General features: G+C 40.5%; 1 protein-coding gene across 3 annotated transcripts in view; it reads left to right on the plus strand.

Moving 5' to 3' along the window:
- AhcyL1 (Adenosylhomocysteinase like 1) overlaps positions 1–10,202 on the plus strand; it is a 36,128-nt gene extending 25,926 nt beyond the window's left edge. For all 3 annotated transcript variants that reach the window (XM_034982709.2, XM_069507963.1, XM_069507965.1), the window contains 9 exons: positions 329–531; positions 900–1,038; positions 2,170–2,340; positions 2,985–3,117; positions 3,564–3,690; positions 5,185–5,262; positions 5,935–6,114; positions 7,138–7,305; positions 7,946–10,202. In XM_034982709.2, coding sequence (XP_034838600.1) covers positions 329–531; positions 900–1,038; positions 2,170–2,340; positions 2,985–3,117; positions 3,564–3,690; positions 5,185–5,262; positions 5,935–6,114; positions 7,138–7,305; positions 7,946–8,104 — 1,358 coding nt within the window. In that variant the 3' untranslated portion in view covers positions 8,105–10,202. The remainder of the gene's footprint in view (positions 1–328; positions 532–899; positions 1,039–2,169; positions 2,341–2,984; positions 3,118–3,563; positions 3,691–5,184; positions 5,263–5,934; positions 6,115–7,137; positions 7,306–7,945) is intronic.
- The last annotated feature ends 813 nt before the right edge of the window (positions 10,203–11,015 follow it).

The following is an 11,015-nucleotide window of genomic DNA, read 5'->3' on the forward strand; positions in this document are numbered from 1 at the left end:
AGTGGCAATAATGGGCAAGGCACATAGTTCGTAAAACCGATAAGCGTTGGGGTCCCAAGGTGCTGGAATGGTGACCTCGCACTGGAAGACGCTGTGTTGGAAGACCCCCCACTAGGTGGACGGACGTCATAAGACAAGTCGCAGGGAGCCGTAGCCTCCCACCAGACCAGAAATTTAGAAAGTATAAAATTCCAAACCCTTGCCGGGAATCGAATTCGGGACCTCCAACTAATACAACAACAGCGCTTAACAGCGCGTGCCAGGGAGGTCGTCATTAGGGCCAATGATGCTGAAAATCCACTTAAATGTGAAATCTGTATCATTCCAGGGTCTTCATCAGACGAGGATGAAGGTGTACAGCCTCACGAGAAGGCCATAGCAGCTGGACAGCCCAACCCACCATACTGTGTTCGCAACGTGGAGCAGCATGCGTTCGGCAGGCGGGAGATCAACATAGCGGAGCAGGAGATGCCCGGCATCATGGCGCTGAGGGCCAGGGCTAAGGATGATAAGCCGCTGAAGGATGCCAAGGTAATTATGGTCAACTCAAGTCAAGATTAAAGCTGCAGCTTCTAGGACAAGCGCGCTCCATCTTAGGCTGCATCATCACTTGCAAGCAGGTCTGATTGCAGCCAAGCGCTAGTCTTTAAATTCATTTCACATCCTTGCAGTGCCCCTTAAACTTGGTTGTTGATGTAGTCTGTCCACATAGTAGCGGGTTCAACACTGCGCTTTCCGGTGCTTGACTGCTAATCACACCAAACAGTAGGCAGAGCCTGCCTGCCTAGAAGGTGCCTATTCACTCTTCTCCCAGTTTCTCCTCCAGATCAGTTCCTCCCATCCAGAAATCTAACCCAGAATGTACCAAAATTAAATCAGAACATTTCTCCTGTTTCCAGATCGTAGGTTGCACACACATCAACGCACAAACTGCGGTGCTAATCGAAACCCTCGCGGCACTGGGCGCCACGGTGCGCTGGGCCGCGTGCAACATTTACAGCACGCAGAACGAAGTGGCGGCCGCTTTGGCACATGCAGGTAACCCCTCATCATCAACCGATACACGTCCACTGCCTGACATAGGTCGCTTGTAGGGACTTCCCCACACCACGGTCTTGCGCTGCCATCATCCAGCGGCTCCTGCAGACTCGTTTGATGTCGTCTGTCCATCTTGGAAGCTCCTGTAAGAGACCTGTGTCCAGCGGTGAAAAAGAGGTGGTTCTCAATTCAATCCGTATTTTGTTTTAAATTTATATACACCGATAACTCCTCAACCCTGATGATGTAGGGGTACAGCACTCCTAAACTATAGTGATTCAGGAACTGCGGATGATGCAATATTATTTTAGGTACCAAGCATGGACTACATTATTGAACTTCGGGGTCTAACTCCTCGATCCTGATGCTGCAAGGTACTGAACTCCTAAGCCGTGAGGGTTCGGGAATTTCTGCTAGTGAATTAATATTTTAGGTATCAAGCAACGGCTTCATGCCGTTCACTCCAACTCCAATCTCCTCTAACCTGATGATGCAGGGTACAGCACTCCTAAACCATAGAGATTCAGGAACTGTTTCTGGTGAAATAATATTGTAATACCTAGCATAGACTTTGATATTGAATTCCAAGTCCATCTCTCTTACTCTCCAGGTTTTGCTATATTCGCGTGGGGAGGAGAGAGCGAGGAGGCATTCTGGTGGTGCATAGACCAGTGCTGCACGCGTTGACCAAATTTTTTTAAGGTCCAATCAAAACACATTCCATCTCTCTTACTCCCCAGGTTTTGCTATATTCGCGTGGCGAGGAGAGAGCGAGGAGGCATTCTGGTGGTGCATAGACCAGTGCTGCACGCGTTGACCAATTTTTTTTAAGGTCCAATCAAAAATCATTCCATCTCTCTCACTCCCCAGGTTTTGCTATATTCGCGTGGCGAGGAGAGAGCGAGGAGGCATTCTGGTGGTGCATAGACCAGTGCTGCACGCGTTGACCAATTTTTTTTAAGGTCCAATCAAAAATCATTCCATCTCTCTCACTCCCCAGGTTTTGCTATATTCGCGTGGCGAGGACAGAGCGAGGAGACATTCTGGTGGTGCGTAGACCAGTGCTGCACGCGTTGACCAATTTTTTTTTAAGGTCCAATCAAAAATCATTCCATATCTCTCACTCCCCAGGTTTTGCTATATTCGCGTGGCGAGGAGAGAGCGAGGAGGCATTCTGGTGGTGCATAGACCAGTGCTGCACCGCGGCGGGCGCCTGGCAACCCAACATGATCCTGGACGACGGTGGTGACGCCACGCATCTGATGCTGAAGAAGCACTCCGCAGCTTTCAAGCTCATCAAAGGTTTGTTTTGCTGACGGAAATTGTTTTGCTGATAATTTAGTTACAGGATGCGGCAGAATGGACACTGACAGTTGGCCTTGTCCACAAATTCAAAGTCGCTCAGCGTGCTATGTTGGGTGTCTCTCTGAGGGACAAAATCCGCAACGAGGAAATCCGTCGGAGAACCAAAGTGACTGACATAGCTCAACGAATTAGCCAGCTGAAGTGGCAGTGGGCAGGCCACGTCTGCCGCAGAACCGATGGCCGCTGGGGCAGACGTGTTCTGGAGTGGAGACCGCGTATCGGCAAGCGCAGTGTGGGACGACCTCCAACCCGCTGGACTGAGGACCTTAAGAAGGTAGCGGGAAGTGGGTGGATGAGGAAGGCAGAGGATCGTGTGTGGTGGCGCGCTCTAGGGAAGGCCTATGTCATATGTGGTAGAATTTTCAAAAATCCTTTCTTATCGGATGTCTACGTCATAATAGCTATCTGCATGCCAAATTTCAGCTCGATCCGTCCAGTAGTTTGAGCTGTGCGTTGATAGATCAGTCAGTTAGTCAGTCACCTTTTCCTTTTATATATTTAGAATACCCGGATTGTAATTGGTACCTACCACCACTTTGCACCTCGAGCTTTATAGAGGCTAACATTTGTCTTCTGCGCAGGTATAGTGGAGGAGAGTGTGACGGGTGTCCACAGGCTGTACCAGCTCAGCAAAGCGGGCAAGCTCTGCGTTCCCGCCATGAACGTCAACGATTCCGTCACCAAGACCAAGTTTGACAACCTTTACTCTTGTAGGTGAGTGTCTTCTGCGCAGGTATAGTGTAGAACTGATGTCCACAGGCTGTACCAGCCAAGCAAAGCGGACAAGCTCTGCGTTCTTACAGCTCTGGTATTTTAATCAGCGGTGATAGAGGCAGTGGGTAAAATGTCGGCCTCTAATTTGGGGGGTCGGGAGTTCGATTCCGGTCAGGCACCTTTAACTTTTCGGCATTATGTGCGTTTTAAGTATTTAAGTATCACTTGCCTTAACGGTGAAGGAAAACATGGTGAGGAAACCTGTATGCCTGAGAGTTCTCCATAATATTCTCAAAGGTGTGTGAAGTCTGCCAAATTGCAATAAGCCAGCGGACTATGGCCTAAACCTTTTTCATTCCCATGCTCAGTAGTGTACCGGCGATGGGTTGAGCATTATTATGATTTATCAAACACGCTGTATAAAGCCCGTTTTTCTTTTATTCCAGGGAAAGTATAATAGATGCCTTAAAGCGTAGCACAGACATAATGTTCGGGGGCAAGCAGTCGGTAGTCTGCGGCTACGGGGAGGTGGGGAAGGGGTGTTGTCAAGCGCTCAAAGCACTTGGGTGTGTTGTAAGTACCACTTCACTTTCACTCCACTTCAATTTCACTTAACTTTCACTTCTCTATCACTCTACTTTCACTGTATTTTCACCTCATTTTCACTTGGCTTTCATTTAATTTCACTTGATTTGGAAAACGTAGCACAGACATAATGTTCAGGGGGAAGCAGTCTGTAGTCTGCGATTATGGGAGAGTGGGGAAGGGGTGTTGTCAAGCGCTCAAAGCACTTGGGTGTTGCCAAGCGCTCAAAGCACTTGGGTGTTGTAAGTATCACTGCACTTTCACTCCACTTTCATTTGAATTTCACTTAACTTTCACTTCTCTTTCTCTCTACTTTCACTGTATTTTCACTTCACTTTCATTTCATTTCATTTAAATTTCACTCTATTTTCACCTCTCTTTCACTTCTTTTCACTCTATTTTCACTTGCATTCCATTTAATTTTCACTTGATTTGACACACACACACAATGTTCGGGGGAAGCAATCTGTTGTCTGCGGTTATGGGGAGGTGGGGAAGGGATGTTGTCAAGCGCTCAAAGCACTTGGTTGTGTTGCAAGTATCACTTCACTTTCTTTTTTTTTTTTTTTTTTTAATTTATTTATCACCGACAACTTCCATACATAAAAGACCGCACATTTTAATACATACAATAAACAGTATGGTCGTCAATTACAGGTGAAACTTTGCTTATAAACTAACATGCACTAACTTACAGACTAACAGATTAAAGTATAGATTAACTTAATAACAGACAGACTTAATAACGTACAGAGTAACTTGACAGATTAACAGTAGGTAAAAATAAAATAGTTAAATATGTAAAGGAATTTAAATTTAAAGAAAAATATAGATATACCTACTTAACAAAATATAACTAACAAAATATCCACGATTAATGGTCTCCAATTTGATCACAAATAATTTTTTTTTTAAATTTGGTTAGTTTGTCATGGAAAATATCTACATCACTAGCGCCTGACACACAAATGTCATTATAGCATTTAAGCATGCGAGGAACGGGTGAATAGCTACATGATAAGGTACGCGTATACGGAACGTGAAAGAGACGTTTTTCACGTAATCTTGCAGCAAGGCGAGGGATCCTGATTTTTATTAATTGTTCCAAAATGTCCGAGCACCAAAGCTGTCCATTTAGGATTTTGTGCAGCACACATAAGTCAAGTTTGTACCTACGATCAGCCAAACTGTCCATTCTAAAAATTTTTAACCTCTCGCCATATGAGCTGCGTTTAGGAACACGGACGTTTTTGTATGACAACTTTTCTCCACTTTCACTTTAATTTCATTTTGCTTTCATTTTTTTCACTCTACTTTCACTTCTCTTTCACTTCTATGTAGGGCAAGTGCTCAAAGCACCTCGGTGTGTTGTATCTATACATTTGTTTTCTCTTCACACATACTTTAACTTTATTTTCACTTAAATTTCACTTTAATTTCACTTAATTTGGTACGTTTTAAGCATTTTTATTCTCCTTACAGGTATATATAACAGAAATCGATCCAATATGTGCGTTACAAGCTGCCATGGACGGCTTTAGAGTGGTCAAATTAACTGAGGTGGGTTGGATACAGTTTTTTATAAATTCTGTGGGAACTCGTTCATTTTTAGGGTTCCGTACCTCAAAAGGAAAAACGGAACCCTTATAGGATCACTTTGTTGTCTGTCTGTCGGTCTGTCAAGAAACCTACAGGGTACTTCCCGTTGACCTAGAATCATGAAATTTGGCAGGTAGGTAGATCTTATAGCAGACATTCGGGGAAAAATCTGAAAACCGTGAATTTAGGGTTAGATCACACAAAAAAATTAAATTGTGGTCATGAACTAATAATTAGTATTTTCATTTTCGAAGTAAGATTACTATATCAAGTGGGGTATCATATGAAAGGGCTTCACCTGCGCATTCTAAAACAGATTTTTATTTATTTTTATGCATCATAGTTTTTGAATTATCGTGCAAAATGTCGAAAAAATACGACTGTAATACGGAACCCTCAGTGCGCGAGCCGGACTCGCAGTTGGCTGATTTTCCGGGATAAAAAGTAGCTTATGTCACTGTCCAGGTCTTTGATTATACCCATGCAAAAAAACACGTCAATTATTTGGTTCGTTGCGACGTGATTGAAGGACAAACCAACAAACCAATAAACTAACAAACAACACACACTTTCGCATTTATAATATGGGTAGTGATTAGTATGGATATAGATTCTGTGACTATATTATTGCAGGTGATAAGACAAGTGGACATAGTGATAACAGCGACGGGGAATAAGGGTGTGGTCACACGGGACCACATGGAGCGGATGAAGAACGGCTGCGTGGTGTGTAACATGGGCCACAGCAACACAGAAATAGATGTCCACTCTCTGAGGACGCCGGACCTTATGTGGGAGAGAGTCAGGAGTCAGGTGAGAAAGAGAAGAATACGCAGTAGTAGGAGCTAAAAAATAGATTCAAATAGCCCCAATTTAAAAATAAGTTTCATATGTCCCCAATATTGTAACGTCAGTTTTCTGTATAAAAATATTACTTCAAATCAAATCAAATCAAATCAAATTATTTATTGCTTATTTGGGTTTACAATGGTTCTTAGTCATACATTGTGGTAAGTACAGCCAAATACCTTATATACTAAGGCATGCAATATTATGTTAGAATTATTTTACGTATTTTTTAATTATTCTTTTAAATTTGCTTATTTATAAAATTTTGTAACAATAATAAATTAAATAATACATAAATCAATCAGAACACTTATAACCTCCTCAGAACAATGTCAATATGGGCTAGCTACCAAATAATCAATTATATTGTTAAGTATATACATTCATTTTCATTAGAGCTTAGTGACCTAAAAATTGGAATTAAATAGCCCCATTTTGCTGATAAATATCATTGTCCCCGACATTATAATTGGGGTCAAATAAATTATCTTTATAAAAAAACTTTTTGCTGCATTATTCACTTTGAGATGGGGTTCTGGGGTATGTATGGGTTTAATAAAAACTGCCATACCTCTTCCAGGTTAACCCGATTCCATCTTAGACTGCATCATACTTACCACCAGGTGAGATTGCTGTCAAGGGTTAACTGGTACCTGAATAAAAAACTTTATGGCCAAATGACCCTAAATTCTATGTTTGAAATCAAATCAAATGGTTTATTCAAAATAGGTAATAAATTAGACTTTTTGAAAGTCGGTTGTTGCATTTGGAAGATGATAATTGTGAAAACCTATCATTAGCTTGTAGTTACAAAACTTTAAGATTATAATAGATAAATTTAAGCTGTTGGTTTTCCAATGGATTTGGATAATTTTTACGCGAACTTAAAAACTAAAGCTACGAGGGTTCCAAACGCGTCCAGGTCTGAGAAGAGCCCACAACAAACGTAACTTTAAATAAATAACTTTGTATTTTTGCTATTTCAAGGTGGATCACATAATCTGGGGTAACGGCAAACGCATAGTCCTCTTGGCGGAAGGCCGTCTCGCCAACCTCTGCTGCTCTTCCTTGCCATCCTTCGTTGTGTCCGTCACGGCTGCCACTCAAGCGCTCGCGCTCATAGAATTGTATAATGCACCACAACATCGTTATAAGGTATGTAGGTTTTCAAAGTCAAGTATAGTACGTACAAAATGAGAACCCACGCGCCATTTTAGCTCTATGTCATGTCAAAAGTTCACCTTTATAATAAGGACTAATTGCCCAAAATCAGTACCCTTATTATAAATGAGAAAGTGTGTTTGTTTGTTGGTTTATTGGTTTGTTGGTTTGTCCTTCAATCATGCTGCAGCGGAGCCACGGATTGACGTGGTCTTTTGCATAGATATAGTTAAAGACCTGGAGAGTGATATAGGCTACTTTGTATCCCGGAAAATCAAAGAGTTCCCACGGGATTTTTAAAAACCTAAATCCACGCGGGTGAAGTCGCGGGCATCAGTTAGAAGACTTATAAAGACAAGCTGGTGAACCTCCTTTGTGTTTTCTGCAAACAACGCGTCTTTGGCGAAGTAAATTGTGCTGTTGTGGCACATCAAAAAGCAACAAAAATAAACAATAACAACAAAATCGTACTTTTGACATGACAGTTGACACAAAAGGTTAAAATGGCGCGTGAGAACTTAAAATGTATGCATTATGTTCAAATGGGTACTATTGTACACTTTCTGATGGTCAATTGCTGAATTTGCAATACAAAGCATTCAGAGGAGTCCGACAGAGATGTTTTTTTTTTCAGGCTGACGTGTATTTATTACCCAAGAAAATGGACGAATATGTAGCGAGCCTCCACCTGCCGACGTTCGACGCGCACCTAACCGAGCTGACAGACGAGCAGGCCAAGTACCTCGGCCTCAACAAAGTGGGTCCGTTCAAACCAAACTACTACAGATACTAGCGGGCGGGCCGAGCGCCCTGAGTGGCGTGCTCGTAGATGCGGAGAAAACGTCGGATTATATGAATTTTAATTGTGTGAACGAAAGAAAATTTTCTTAATAATAATACGCGGTAAAAGTAGCCCAAGTGTATAATTTAGTTCAAATGACATCAATAATTTTAATTCGGGTCAAATGATCTCAGTATTCCTAATTAGGATCAAATGTCCCCTGCTGTCTTCAAGTACCTCAATTAATTAATTTGGAGCCAAAATCTCAAATTTTATGTCGCTAAAATCTTATAATATCGGAATGCTTTATTAATTTACCCCTAAAATCTGTATAAATAACTCCACCAAGCGTATAAGTTACTCAATTTAATTTATTTGGGTTCCTCAAAAACACGACTTTTTTCTATATTTTGAAGCAGTGGGTTAAATAAAAACCAGCAAGCAGTATAATCGCTCCAATTTATTTATTAATCATTCATCGCAATAATAATCACTGATTTATATTTAATGCTATTTACAACACATTAGTTTTTGCTTACACTGATGTATTTATTACTGTTTATTTATATCACTATTAATTTGCATTGATTTACTTGTCACAATTTCTACTTACACTGAATTTACCGATTAACTAATATTTAGAACACAAACTGGCATAGTTTTTGCTGACACCGTGTTACGTACAATAATATCTCTCGAAATGAGCTCTCATGGCTTTTTAAAGCTGTATCCCTACCGAAGGCGTCCGGTAGGTGGGCTGTGATTCGCTGTTTGGCTGCGGTTGGCGGTGATTCGCTGTCAGTGGCGGTAAGTGGCTGTCATTGGCTGTGATAGACCGGCTTGGCAGTGATTAGCCGGCCTCACATAGGTTGGCTCGGGTTGGCTCGGATTGGCTCGGGTTGGCTCAAGTGTGTGGCGTAACATTTTAGTAGCAGAATAACACTTGGTGTAGTTAGTGATACCAGAGATTAGTAATTAAAAGTATAGACACGATGGATTGTATGAATTATTATTGTGTGACCGAAAATTTTGTTAATGAAATAACGGGGTTTAATAACAAGTATATTTTATTAGTTTCGAATGTCCCCAACCATCTTAATTTGGGGCAAATTACTTAATTTTAGGTGAAATGATGCCTTGAGTGACATTACATGCAGTTGACTCTATAATATTTATTTATTGTTGTATGACTTTTTTTAACAATCATGTTAAATGTGTTAACGGGCGCATGCAATGACCCTTCTTGGATTATTTCTGGCCGTGTGAGACTAAATATTATTTATGTATTAGGGTCGTATGGGCCCCAAGTATCTATTTACCTCAAATCAAATAAGCCTTTTCTTTATTTTCATAGACTTTAAATGTCGAAATCGAAAAGTCAGTCAAAGAGACCCGAACCCCGTTTTTTTATCGATTATTGTTACTTAATTTCTGCGTTTTTGTAATTCGGGTCTAATGAGCTCATAAATGAATATTATGTACTTATCACTTAAATTTTAGGCTACATTCAGCCCAGATGTTTCCGAGTTTACTCGTGACGTATAAGCATACAATACAATTCACACTTTTATAATAATATTAGTCGATTATTTTTATTAATATTTATATACTGGATTGGTGTAGATTAATAAATAATGCTTACAATCAGATGCTAAGCGAAACTAGTAACTGACTGCGTAGATGCATAGAATATAGTACAAATTAAAGTTTGATTTTTGGTGACTTTATTCATATTTTATTTTGTAATTTTTATTAATTTACTTACTTAATTAAATTAATAATTATGTGTTTGTTATACTTATAACTTGTAAGATTTAAGAAACTATAATCTGGTATGTGACAAATTTTTTTTTTTTCATAATGAAACAGTGTCAATTGTTTAATATGCCTAGGCATTTTTTAAATAATAAATATTTACACGTCGTCTTTTAAGCTGTCTTATAAAAGCGAACCGGTTTATATACCCGTTGTTCACTATCCATTACTAAGTAATAAAGTTATTAAAAAAAATCGAATGAATTTATTCTAGTATCACTAGAGTGAATGACCGGGATCATGAAAACCACGCGCGTAAGAGCGGGGGCACACGATGCGTTGCGGCGACGGTGCGGCGCCGGAGCGGTGTTGTTGCGTCGTCTTACATAGAAATATCTGTGGCATGTCACACGATGCGCTCCGACGCCGCATCGCCGCCGCAACCACTGAGACGAGGCGGGGAGGGGTGAATGCGTTGCGACGCCGGAGCGGCACCGCTCAGTTGTTTTCGTTAACAGACTGTCCAACGCTGCTACGGCGGCACTGCGACATAACAACGTTGCGGCACCGCACCGCTCGTCTGCCCGCTGATGCGGTGAAATCTTTGCGGTGCGGCGCCGCAACGCATCGTGTGCCCTCAGTCTTAGCTGATGTGCCGTGACCGCTTTTGCTTGCGCCATAGGATGTTTTTAATGAACCAGATTAATATTTTATTGAAATTTTCTTAATATTAATTTTTTAATGAATAATCTGGTTAGTAGACTGGTTCTTCCGCTTTTGTAAGATATAAAAATTCAAATGTATACAATGACTTATACGCGTCAAATGTATGACAGGAACGTGTGTACGCAGCGTGTATATTCTAATTTATTAGTCAAGCCATTAGAATAATACATCTTCCTCGAATAAATTGAAATAGAATGTCACTTGCCAGACAATGAAAAGTTACCAATACTTGTACCTTAATTAATTTTATTTTATTGTTATTATTATTTTTATGTAATTTAATATTTTAGAGGTCAATACAAATTATACAGTATTAAAAAAATCTTAACCATTCCTGATTTATGTTTTATTTTTTGGCAAAATATTTTACTACGGCATTTTATTGAACCTAATATTATTATTGGATTTGTTCTGTGACTGGTAATTTAGAAATTTTCAATAT

Source organism: Maniola hyperantus, chromosome 27 (assembly GCF_902806685.2).
Source record: "Maniola hyperantus chromosome 27, iAphHyp1.2, whole genome shotgun sequence".
NCBI classification, from domain to species: domain Eukaryota; kingdom Metazoa; phylum Arthropoda; class Insecta; order Lepidoptera; family Nymphalidae; genus Maniola; species Maniola hyperantus.